The sequence below is a fragment of the Nomascus leucogenys genome, chromosome 18 (genome assembly GCF_006542625.1).
Source record: "Nomascus leucogenys isolate Asia chromosome 18, Asia_NLE_v1, whole genome shotgun sequence".
Classification (NCBI taxonomy): Eukaryota; Metazoa; Chordata; class Mammalia; order Primates; family Hylobatidae; genus Nomascus; species Nomascus leucogenys.
This window is the reverse complement of record NC_044398.1, coordinates 58934083-58947546: the sequence shown is the minus strand read 5'-3', so window position 1 is coordinate 58947546 and position 13464 is coordinate 58934083. Positions and strand designations below refer to the sequence as shown.

The 13464-nt window shown below is 40.3% G+C and overlaps 1 protein-coding gene and 1 non-coding gene across 5 annotated transcripts in view; both read right to left on the bottom strand.

The window, feature by feature from the left end:
- EGF (epidermal growth factor) overlaps positions 1 to 13464 on the bottom strand; it is a 102691-nt gene that overhangs the window by 9733 nt on the left and 79494 nt on the right. For 3 of the 4 annotated variants that reach the window (XM_030798013.1, XM_003269351.4, XM_003269353.4), the window contains 3 exons: positions 10546 to 10668; positions 9035 to 9182; positions 4078 to 4245 (listed from right to left, as the gene is read on the bottom strand). In XM_030798013.1, coding sequence (XP_030653873.1) covers positions 4078 to 4245; positions 9035 to 9182; positions 10546 to 10668 — 439 coding nt within the window. The remainder of the gene's footprint in view (positions 1 to 4077; positions 4246 to 9034; positions 9183 to 10545; positions 10669 to 13464) is intronic. The other variant, XM_003269352.4, reaches the window with a different exon arrangement.
- Positions 11473 to 11579, bottom strand: LOC115831407. The gene has a single exon (XR_004026906.1). It is a non-coding gene; the product is annotated as a U6 spliceosomal RNA (small nuclear RNA).

Genomic DNA, 13464 nt, shown 5'->3' with positions numbered 1-13464 from the left:
CCAACTGCAATCTCTCACTCATAAAGAAATTACAGGCAAAAACAGAAGGAGTAGATGACCCAAGATAAGAAAATCTCACAGTGGCTAAGCCAGAAAATACACTAGGTATCTTGCTTCCAAATCCAGTTTTTTAGAGTACTGTCTTGTTTGACGTTCAACGCTAAGTCTATACAGGGCACGGTGCCATTCACTAGGGGTGGGGGTGGGGAGATTTAGCATGGAGATGGATCCCCATCCTCAAAGCAGTAGCCTCTAGAGCGGTTCATCTGTGAGACTCCACAATAGCACCACTGTCCTGGGGCAGATAGGCAGCTTAATTGCCTCTAGGAATGCAACCCTCTGTCAAAAGCCCTACCTGGACATTCCGGGAAGAGTGATAAGGACAGGAGGGGCTGCTGTGAATCTGGCATCACAGACAGTACCAAGAGATGGTATGGGTTATTATGTGTTTTAATCAAAGGCTTCAACGAAAAAAATTGAAGCAAGTGGCTAAAATAAACAATTCCAAAGTTGCAAAGGTACAACATTATAATTTGTACCAGTCAGAATGGCTATTAATAAAAAGTAAAAAAAAAAAAAAAAGATGCTGGTGAAATTTTGGAGAAAAGGAAACACTTATACACTGTTGGAGAGAGAGTAAATTAGTTCAACCATTATGGAAAGTGGTATGGTGATTATTCAAAGAGTTAACTGCAGAACTACCATTTGACCCAGCAATTCCATTACTGGGTATATACCCAGAGGAATATAAATCATTCTACCATAAAGACACATGGATGTCAATGTTCACAGAAGCACTGTTCACAATAGCAAAGACATGGAATCAACCTAAATGCCCATCAATGACTGATTGGATAAAGAAAATATGGCACATACACACCATGGAATACTATGCAACCATAAAAAGGAATGAGATCATGTCTTTTGTAGGAACATGGATGGAGCTGGAGGCTATTATCCTTAGCAAACTAACACAGGAACAGAAAACCAAATATCACATCTTCTAACTTATAAGTGGGAGCTAAATGATGGGAACTCAGGAACACAAAAGAAGGGAAAAACAGACACTGGGGGCTACCTGAGGGTAGAGGGTGGGAGGAGGAACAGGAGCAGAAAACATAACCATTGGGTACTGGGCTTAATACCTGGGTGAAGAAATAATCTGTACAACAAACCCCAGTGACACAAGTTTACCTGTGTAACAAATCTTCACATATACCCCTGAACCTAAAAGTTAAAAAAAAAACCCACAAAAAAACAAAGTTATAGTTTGTGATGAAATACTTCCTGCTGATTTTCTTACAAAGGAGTCCTTCCAAGAAATCACATGTTGTAAACTAATAATATTTGAATACTTGAAAAATTTATTTAGTTTCACAAACATTAGTCTTTTTTGTTTTGTTTTGTTTTGTTTTTGTTTTTGAGACAGAATCTCACTCTGTCACCCAGGCTGGAGAGCAGTGGTGCAATCACGGCTCACTGTAATCACTGCCTCCCTGGCTCAAGTGATCCTTCCACCTTAGCCTCCCAAGTAGGTGGTACTACAGCTGTGTGCCACCATGCCTGGGTAATTTTTTGTAATTTTAGTAGGGCAGGGTTTTGCCATGGTGCCCAGGTTGGTTTGAACTCCTGGGCTCAAGCAATCTGCCTGCCTTGGCCTCCCAAAACGCTAGGATTATAGGCATGAGCCACCACACCCAGCCCACAAACAATTAATCCTTTGAGAGACACAGAAGACAAACAATATCAAACAAGCTAGACAAGACAGGCAAGGAATGCTATAAGGGAGGAAATAACTGATTTTAACCCTTTAAAGAAAAACATTTAGCATGTCTAACTTAAAAACTCAATGTTAGAGCTGTATTTGTTGGTACAGTTGAGTATGACATGGCAACATTTAGACTAGCAGTTTTAATTTGATCTTGTCAGAATTGATCTATAGTGCAAACGTAGTTATGCACATAGCTGAAACTTTGCAGAGAGGTAAGCAGGTACACTGATCAGAATTGTTAGGTAAATAACCATAGATTCACTCAGAAAGAATTGTGCAACTCTGGATGCACTTCAGTGAAGAGAAAAAGAAAGGGTTCTGACGAGCTTTCTTTTTGAAGGAATAGTCTTTTCACTTCTGATTTTAGGTGTATGAGAGTCTGAGGTTGAAGATACTCTTATATGTATGTAAAGTCTATATTCATCTTTCAGCTGAACTGGTCTTTGAATTCCAAGTTTAAAAAGTCAGCAATTTGCTGTTAGCTTTCAATCCAGATCTCTGAAAAATGCCAGTAGAACATAAGACATACTATGTCATAACACAACAAATAGGAAAACACAATAGGAAAAAACACTTAATAATTATGGCACACATGAACTTAAGTTTCTAGTTTCCATTTTTTTTCCTGTCTTTTGGCAATGATCCAACGGGATGAACCATTGATCATTCAATATTCTTTCTACACATATCCAAGATATTGATTACACACCAGGCTAAAAAGTACAATGTTATCGATGGACTACTGAATTAAAATGTCAAGTTTGTGCCTAAGAATCTTGTCTCTCAAGAGGTGGTAGAAAAGGGCTTAGAGCATATGACTCTTTTGGGGGAAGGTTACAGTTCATAAAAAATCAAAATAATAACAGATAGCATTTATTAATTCCTATATGCCAGACCTACACTAAAGCCTTTACTTAGGTTAACCCAATTAATCTCACAATAACCCTTGAGATAAGTACTATTCTTGTTCCTACTTTATAGCAAAGGAAATTAATGAATACAGAGGTTAGGACACATGTCTGGTGTTATTTAGACACTAACTTGGATTTGAACCTGTATAATCTGATTCCAGAGCCTGTGCTCTTAACCACTAAACTAGGCTATAGCAGGATCTCTGATAAGTACATCTTGGCTGATATGTTGAATTTTCCAGAACACAAGACAGTTGCCACTTGAGTGGTTGTGTAGTACCCGTAAATGTAGTTAAATTTTTATCTACAGATGGTGGCAGATATTTTGTACACTCTCAGAGAATTGGGACCTATTAGTCAAGTGGGTCTTAGGTCCTCCAGCCATGAAATGATAAGATTGAACTAGATAATTCCATAAAGTCCCCTTCAGCCCTAAAGTTTTATGACTCCCTGATTTTGTACAGCACAAACTATAACCGTACATAAAATGCTTTTCAATATTGATGATAATAGAGGAAGCTGTCCTACTTTCTAAGAAAACAGAAAATGAGCAGTGTGATGCCTGTGCCTGCACCCTAATGTAGTGTTAGTTTTAAAGAATTAAATGTATAAATGTTATTATTCTACAGTTTTTAATTGTTAACTTGAAATTATTAAAAGCACAAAATCTGAGGACCAGAAATTTCCTTCCAAATTAGGGAAGATACTGATTTTCTTTTATGACAGTTAATATTTTGTGGGAAATCAACTCAATGGAAGGCAGCCATGAAAAATTATAGTTATGCTGGCTATGGGGGGAGCATATAATATTAAACGAAGAGAGTGGGACGCAAAACCATATTATGATTGATAAATAACACACATACTATGCAGGTGTATGGACAATGACTGGAATGGAACAAGGAAAAAGTAAAAGCACTGATGTTTCAGAGCAATGAAATCCTGAGCTAACAGTAAAAATTGTACTGTTATTTCACTTTTTTTTTTTTTTGACATGGAGTCTCGCTCTATTGCCCAGGCTGGAGTGCAGTGGCATGATCTTGGCTCACTGCAACCCCTGCCTCCCAGGTTCAAGTGATTCTCATGCCTCAGCCTCCCGAGTAGCTGAGATTACCAATGTGCATCACTACGCCTGTTACTTTTTGCCTTTTTAGTGGAGACGGGGTTTCACCATGTTGGCCAGGCTGGTCTCGAACTCCTGACCTCAAGTGATCTGCCCGCCTCGGCCTCCCAAAGTGCTGGGATTGCAGGCATGGGTCACTGCACCCAGCCTATTTCACGTTCTAAATGTAGTATGTAGATGTACTATCTCATACATCTCATCTCAAGGAGGCAGGCATTCCCCTGGGAGGTCTTAGAAAGAGGTTTCCAGTACCAAAGGAAAGACAGGGTCACCTGTAGTAGTGGGCCCCCCACAGGCTCAGGAGGAGCAGCACGACAAGCACCACCACGCAGACAGCCACCACGGTGACCTTCCGCTGCTGCCCGTGGCCAGCGTGGCGCAGTTCCCACCACTTCAGGTCTTGGTACTGACATCGCTCCCCGATGTAGCCAACAACACAGCTGTAACAACACACAAACAGAGGTCATCAGAGATGCCTGGCCAAAAACACTGATAGGTTTGACACTCAATATTCAGCTATCTCTCAACCTCTGCATTTCTAGACTCAGCTCTTTGGAAGCATATAGAAAATCCATCAGGGGTCAGTTGAAAGTGCTATGATTTACAAGTTAATGCAGCATGGACTTCTCCCTTTCGTCTGTTTGCTCCGGGATTTATGGGGGATTATTTGCATACTGCCTCTATAAGGCATTACAGGACATTGATTAAAGATCAGTTTCTGTTAGGCTAAAATCCTGAGGAGCCACCTTTTAAAACCAACACAAAGCAACTCTGCCCTAAGAGCCAAGGGAGTTTTGGAAACAAATGTTTGGCCAGATTGCAATGAGTATAGGTGAAAGGAAAGGAGAATTTGAAGGCAGAGTTCCTCACTCGAAACCAGGCTATAAAAGAAGAATGTGTGCAGTTTCTGAACAGAACACATAACCTAGTCTGCAGGGAAAACTTTTTTCCTTTAAAAAAAAATCACTACTAGTGCAAGGGAAGACCGAGTAACAACATACATACAGGTATTTGCCTATTTTCTTCAATGGGGGAAAAAGCTCTACGGAGGAAAAACGGTCGTTCACCTACAAACACCCTGCTGTCCTATTAGTGAAACTGTCACTAGAGTGAACTGCTCAACTTTTTTGAAGTAAATGAAGCAATGCTGCCATCTACTGGGAATGTGCATTTCTAGAAACGATTAAGATCTCAGGTAAACATCTGTATTCTATTATCCTTTGCAAAAGCATCAACTTTGAAAAACATCCTATTAAACACTCTGTAATGCCCACTTATTAAAAATTCCTTCCTTTGGGCCCTGGATCAACTATTTATTCATCCATGTCCCCATTTTATTCCAAAAGGACTTAAAGGAATAAAAATACAGAGAACTGACACCAGTGCCCATAGTGAGAAGAGGCAGCTTGGAAAAAAAACTGGACAAAGCTCCAGAAGATCTGGGCTCTAGGCCTGTCTCTAACCTTTAGCTGGTCAGAGGGACTGGGCAACTCACTCACAGAGGAAGGAGGGAAATGAATTAGTACTTGTTAACCATCTTGTGTGTTTGACATCCTGCTAGGCACTTTTACTTATTTTATTTTTGGTGGCATATTCCTGTATTACGGATAAGGAAACTGAGGCTCAAGGAGTTTGTACAAGGTCACACAGCTATGAGTGACAGGTTTGACTCCAATGGTTCTCTGATTTCACAGCCTATGTTCTTTCCACTATACCATGCTGCTTCCAAAAAGAGTTTTATGCTCTATTCACCTCTGAAAAGCTATCTTCCATGCAAGAGATATCAGGATCTTAGTGCAGAAGCATAAAGGACCATCATTCTTGCAGGATTTCTTGGATGCTGTTTTAATTCTAGCTATTTTTGGTTACAGCCATTTACTATCAATGCCTAGCAGCACCACTTTTAAACTGTTGGATGTTAATGGGCCACACCTCTGATCCTTTCAGAAAGTCTGGGATCTTAAGGAATATGTTAGTCCCTTAGCCAAGAGTTCTGGAGATCCAAGTCAGCTGCAATAGTAGAGCCTCACTGAGTCTTATAAGGCCCAGAATAGTCATTCAGCATTTTCCAAGGTGGGAGGGGGACACAGGATACTAGTTCTTTGGTTATGAATTAGTTCTTCTGTTAAACTAAACAAAAGATTCTCTGGCCAAATAAGTTTGCCTTTCCATAGTCAAATAATTTTGAGACATTTTAGACTCAATACAGATAAACAAGGCTTATTTTATTTTACTTTATTTTTTATGGACAGGGTCTCACTCTGTCGCCCAGGCTGGAGTGCAGTGGTGCCATCACAACTCATTGCAATCTCAGCTTCCTGGGCTCAAGCTATTCTCCCACCTCAGCCTCCCAAGTAGCTGGGAATACAGATGTGTGCCACCATACCTGGCTAACTTTGGGAGGCCCAGGCGGGCAGATCACGAGGTCAGGAGATCGAGACCATCCTGGCTAACACGGTGAAACCCCATCTCTATTAAAAATATAAAAAATGGTGGCAGGCGCCTGTAGTCCAGCTACTCGGGAGGGTGAGGCAGGAGAATGGTGTGAATCCAGGAGGTGGAGCTTGCAGTGAGCCGAGATTGTGCCACTGCACTGCAGCCTGGGCGACAGAGCAAGACTCCATCACAAAAAAAAAGAAAAAAAAAATTTGGTAGAGATGGAGTCTCACCATGTTACCCAGGCTGGTAAACAAGACTTTTTAATGTGTTGTGGTATACTATGAATCAAGAATTGAGGGCTAGACAAAAGATTAGAAATTATAGTTTAGGAGTCACGCAGCTGGAGGCTACAAGATTCTGAACCTCCCTATACTGCTCCTAAGATCAATGCTTGAGATATTCCGTAGACCCTGCACTTGATGGATCAGCTGACACCACCCAGATCAATTAACTGGCTCATCTGAACTTGTGGCCCCCACCCAGGAACTGACTCAGCGCAAGAAGACAGCTTCAACTCTCTATGATTTCATCCCTGACCAATCAGCACTCCTGGCTCACTGGCTTCCCCTAACCCACCAAGCTGTCCTTAAAAACTCTGCTCCCCGAATGCTCAGGGAGACCAATTTGAGTAATAATAAGATGATGGTCTCCCGAAAAAAAAAAAAAAATTGAGGGTAGAGTATGATGCATCTCTCAACATGATCTGACCATACAGCCTGTTTTTAAAAAGCATTTCACAGGACTGATGTTGGGGGGTCTTGGTCTAAAGAAGACCCGTTCAGAAGGGTGTTTGGCTGAAAGACAGAATGAACGAGGACCTCCTCTGAGCCCAGAAGGTTTGGAGCCTCCTGAGCATCTCCAAACCAGGAAATCTTCGAGGAATACCTTGGGCATGGAGACTCCCAACTCTCACTTCCTCTGCATCACCCCGGGGGCACCCTGTGGTTTCTTGTGGCTGAGGGGAACTTCCAGTGCCTCTAAGAAAGGAAGGAAGAGCTGGCTCTTCCAAAACTTGCTTACAGCATGAAGAACACTCTGTACAGAATGACACCTGCCTAGAAAGTGTTTCTAATAAAAGTTGGACTGGTAAAGCACTTCCTAGAGACTTGTTATTATGGAATTAATAAAAGATAAGGTGAGGTCATCAGGGCAGGAGGAGGCAAGGGTTGAATAGTTAATTAAACCATACTTTTATTAAATATACAATTTAAAAACAAGATTATGATCCAGATTACTGTGAACTCTGGTAATATTTTAAATATTGCTTTAGGTTCAAGGTCCTTAAATTTGAGTCTTATCTCTAGTTTGTCATTTGTAGCAACTCATGTTTAAAACATTATCAGGGAAATATGATATTTTCATCAGGATTTAATGACAGAAAGAAAAGCAGTGTGCTAACCAGTTCATCAATCATTTAATAAATGGAGGCTATCAGATCCAAATGAAAACATTGTTCTAAATGCAATATGTAACCCTGTAGTACCCTTTATATTATTATAATAATTTTTATAATCTAAAGTATCATGCAGGAAAACAACCATGACCTAATACATTCGGACATTTGTTTTTGTAATTTCATTACTTGGGATGATCAGAAACAATGAACAGGCAAAACCAATTAGATTCTTAACATTAAAACTAGCAATAACTATTGCAAATACCCAATTTATCATAGGTTAGGAAAATTATAGCATGTAAATATGAATATGAAAACAGAATTCTATAAGGACTGAGTCATTTTTACTAGTATTCATGAGCAATTTTTCACTATTTTTGTCATGCGGACATGATTTCTAGTGCAAGGCCATACGCTTTGTCACAGAATATAGCTTACTCTTTCACGAATTTAGTTACTCTGTTCATTATTACTGATGAAATAAGAGAAGACTTTAAGGTTATAGTAGCTATTTGTGAGGATCAGACTATTTCATCACCCCTCCCTCAGGCACAGAGAAAATTATCAATGGATCAGGAGCCTGACCCTGGGAGACCTATTAGTTTTTTGGTATCTATCAGTTTCCTCCTATTGCCTTGAAAATATGAAATGAATTAAAAGTAAAATTTGAGGCAGAACTGGCTATTGTGGGTTTGGGTTTTGTTAAAGGGTCCACAGGAAAGGTTTTCGGAGTGAGCACAGTGGGAATGCCTCATAGTTTTAGGGCTTCCTCAAATCTCCTTTCCAGGTTGACACGTCACCCACTGTGAAACCCTCATGGGGGCAAAAAGGGAGCAAAAAGCAGCAGCTGCAGTATCAGCAATTGTTACTAAACAACAAAATGTAAAAGTCAACTGTTAGGAAGTGAAGAAAAAATATACATATGTTTAGTTTTGAAGAAAAATATTTTTGGACTCTGGCAAGAAGTCCAGTGTGAATATGTACCAAACTTTTGTAAATCCAGAAACAGATCACGGATGCTCATACATAATATAAAGCACATTTGATGGAAAAAAAAAGTTTTAAGGAATTATCTCACAAACCTAAGTTTTTCAACCAGGATGAGACATTTAATCCCTAGACTATACTAGTAGTAACATCAAATTATTTCAGTAAAAGGAGAAATCACCAACTCCTTAGATTTATACTTATCACCAGTAACTGGAAGGGGGCATCGTGATACACAAGGAGGATGCAATGAAGTGCACACACATGGTTCATATGTGTATGTTTATATTTTTCCAAAAGAACACCTAATTGCAGAATAACATCCTGAGTGTAAATTTTACAAATTAGCTACAAGTTATGGACTGAATAGCATCTCTCTGTGCCATCAGCAAGACAGTTTAACTTACTTGCATGCATACTTGTCCAGTGCTTCAATATACATGCACACACCATCATGGAGACAGTACCCATCGTGGGACAGGGGACATCCAGAGTCACTATTTCTTATGGAATAGTGGTGGTCATCTTCCCTGAGGTGAGGGGGTGGAGTAGAGTCTAAAAGAACCCAAGACATTACTTTTACTTTCTGAATGGATTAGTGTCTTTCAAGTATAAACATCAGGAACTAGTTTCTGTGAATAGTTTGTGACATAAATCTTTTAGTGACAGAAGAACTACTAGAAGGAACAGTAGTTTCACTTTCCTAGCTGGACCTTAGTCATTCACTATGAAACCAGCCGTTCTTCCTTTGGGCTCAGTATTATCTGATACATAAAGCATATTGGAGGCAGGTAAAAGAACGCCCAGTCCTAAGTCGCCATGTGAATTCAGAGTCACTGATCTCATAAAAACAAACCTGTCACACACAAACATACACTAACCATGCAAAGTGACAGTTAGCTTCAAGGTCTCACTGAACAACTGGTAACTCTATGGTTTAAAACCTACCCATCAATGTGCAGTCCATTACCTCCAATATCCTGGAGTCTCGAAAATTTTTTTCTCACAGTGCTTTCTTCTAAAAACTAACTTTCAGAGGAGCCCTCAAGGACAAAACTGTAGCAACTCTGACAGGAAGAAAATGTTCCCATAACAGAGGGTATGCCAAAATATAATAGTAAAGTCTCTTTTATTGAATGGTTCACTGCTCCTTAAAAGGTAAACATGTGCAGCTGACTATATAAATATAAGCAGTTTTTCAATACCTTTAAGAAGAGCAAATTATTTGAGAAAAATAATATGCTAAAAAAAAAAAAACAGAGACCAAGTAAGCACAGAATTTTTCTTCTTAGGATGTTTTCTGCTTATAGGGCTGACAGGCAAAAAGTGGGCAGTGATGGGAAAGACCCCTATCCTGGTCTCCAGGGTCTAGGTGAAGCCAGCTCCCCTTCTGGGGTGCTGATGGTGAGATGATACTGCTGTTATGGGAAGAAGGTTCAGGAAGCAGGAGTCAACCATTATGAATATTGAAAAAAGAAAGAGAAGAGAGCTGGAGTTCTAATTCAAAACAAGAAATACTGCCTTTTTAAAGTAACATTTTAAAATCCTTGAAAGTGATTTAAAATGCTGAGTCCAGACACTCTCACCGACCTGCCTAGCCCTGCAAAATTTATCCAGCAGCCCCACAAATCAACATTACAAATAGTGAGATTAGTTGCACATTTAAAGAGAGACACCCATGTTCCCATCTTAATTGGATTGTGAGTAATAAAAAAGGATTTATTCCAGATGCTATTAAATTAAGAAAACTTGGACCATTTCAAATTCTCAAGCCCAGCATCGTCCTAATCAGGAAAGCCAGCTCTGCAGCCTGACTGAACTGAATGATTTTTAGAATCTCTAATGCAAATAGAGATTAGGGTATAGAATATCCACGAGCCAAGTCCCTCCCTTCAATGTAGACCACCCACCAACCTACCAGGGCAAATCAGTCCTGGTTCAGACAGGCGTCCAGCACACATGCAGGTATAGCCTCCCTCTGTATTTGTGCAATTGGCATTCTCTCTACAGCTGTGCACCCCCAGCTGGCACTCATCAATATCTGTCAGAAAAGAGAGAGTAGGGGAGAGAAAAGTGGGGTACAGAAAAAGAGGGTTTTACAGTTGGACAGCCTCTGGAAGAGGAGCTTCATCAGCTTCTGTCATGCTATATGTTCTCAAAGACCTATGCATTTTTTAAATATTTTATTATACTTTAAGTTCAAGGGTACATGTGCACAACGTGCAGGTTTGTTATATATGTATACATGTGCCATGTTGGTGTGCTGCACCCATTAACTCATCATTTACATTAGGTATATCTCCTAATGCTGTCCCTCCCCCTCCCCACACCCTACAACAGGCCCTGGTGTGTGATGTTCCCCTACCTGTGTCCATGTGTTCTCATTGTTTAATTCCCACCTATGAGGGAGAACATGCGGTGTTTGGTTTTTTGTCCTTGTGATAGTTTGCTGAGAATGATGGTTTCCAGCTTCATCCATGTCCCTACAAAGGACATGAACTCATCATTTTTTATGGCTGCACAGTATTCCATGGTGTATATGTGCCACATTTTCTTAATCCAGTCTATCATTGTTGGACATTTGGGTTGGTTCCAAGTCTTTGCTATTGTGAATAGTGCTGCAATAAACATACGTGTGCATGTGTCTTTATAGAAGCATGATTTACATTCCTTTGGGTATATACCCAGTAAAGGGATGGCTGGGTCAAATGGTATTTCTAGTTCTAGATCCCTGAGGAATCACACTATCTTCCACAGTGGTTGAACCAGTTTACAGTCCCACCAACAGTGTAAAAGTGTTCCTATTTCTCCACATCCTCTCCAGCACCTGTTGTTTCCTGACTTTAAAAATATGGAACGCTTCACGAATTTGCATGTCCTCCTTGTGCAGGGGCCATGCTAATCTTCTCTGTATCATTCCAATTTTAGTATATGTGCTGCCAAAGTGAGCACAGCCCTATGGATTTTTAGGTTTAAAGGGACTTTCATGAATGTTGGAGAGATGAACTAGGTCCTACAACGCATGCCCATGCAGGTGTTGTTTTCCTTTTTTGTTTCCGTTATTTCTATCTCTCTTTTTTTTTTTTTTTTTGAAAGAATCTTGCTTGGTTGCTAAGGATGAGGTACAGTGGTGTGATCATGGCTCATTGTAGCCTTGACCTCCCAGGGTCAAGCAATTCTTCCAGCTCAACCCCCCAAGTAGCTTGGACCACAGGCTTGCATCACCATGCTTGGTTAGTTCTTGTTTGCTTGTTTGTTTTTAAATTTTTTTTGTGGAGAACAGTGTTTTACTATGTTGCCCAGGCTGTCTCAAACTCCTGGCCTCAAGTAATCCTCCTGCCTTGGCCTCCCAGAGTGCTGGGTTTACAGGCATGAGCCACCACACCCAGCCCCATGCAGGTGTTCTAAGCTCCTGTGAGAGGCTGGAAGCTTTCTTCCTGCTTTGAAGGAAAGGAGATTTCCCAAAGTTGGAGATTAGTAAACGACCTCTAGGCAAACATTTAAAAGTTCAGATCCTAAAGATTCATACTTAACTTTTTTGAATAGACATCCTGTCATTGACATACATATTACATCAAATACAACAGTTTTGCTTTTTATATAAGAATAAACTATATCAGAAAAATCAACCTTTCTTTCCCGACTACCCACCATTTTTTCTTTCTCAGCTACTGCCACCCTAACATTTAGGGCCTCTCTTCCTCTCAATTTCACATTACTGCAAGAACAGCCTTACTCATTCCTGGATCCCACGTTTCCTCCACGCCATGCCTAAACACCAGTGCCATATTATTCTCCCTCCAGCACAACGATGATAAACCCATCATTGCACCACTTTACTCAAATGCTGCCAGTGGCTCTCTGTTGCCTAGAACTTTGCTGTCCAACTTCCTAGCCATTGCCATATGAGAGTATTAAGTACCCAAAATGCATCTAGTTCATATTGAGAAGTGCTGTATAAAACACACATTAGAGTTTGAAGACTTAGTGCCAAAATAAAAAAGAATATTAAATATCTCAATAATTTTTACACTGATTATGTATTAAAATGTTAATATTTTGGATATATTTGAATACATAAAATATTATTGCTAAAATTCATTTCACCTGTTTCATTTTACAGCTGTAATGTGGTTAGTAGAAACTTTGACACAACACTGACTGTCTGACCCTCAGCCAGTTTCACTGGAGAAGTGAAACCTCAGTGACTAACCCTCAGATTTTAGTCTTCCACAGAGGTAACCCAACCCATCTGTTACAGGCTGAAATGTGTCCCTGCCCCTCCAATTCATATGATGAGCCCTAACTCCCAAAGTGACTGTATTTGAAGAAAGCATCTACCAAGAGGAAAGTAAGGTTACATGGGGTCATAAGGGTGGGGTCCTAATCCAATAGCATCGGTGCCCTTAACAGAAGAGGAAGAAAAAAAACAAAAGAGGAAGAGAAACTAGAGCGTTCTCTCGCTCTCTGTCTCTGTCTCTCTCTCTCCACATCAAAGAGGTAAGGCCATGTGAGAACACAGTGAGCAGGTGGCCATCTGCAAGCCAGGAAGAGATCCTTCACCCAAAACCAAATCAGCCAGCACCTTGATCTAGGACTTCGAGCCTCCAGAACCATGAGAGGATATATTTCTGTTCCTTAAGTCATCCAGTCTGGGATATTTTGTTACAGCATACACTACTTTATCAGCCTTAGTTTCTGTTCTTCCCCTCATATAACCTAAACTTAGTGCTCAACTAGGCTACTCTCTACCCTTAATGACAGTCATGTGATCTGTTCATACCTGGACTCCTCCCATCCCTTCATATTTCTGCAAATGAAATTACGTATCCCCCAT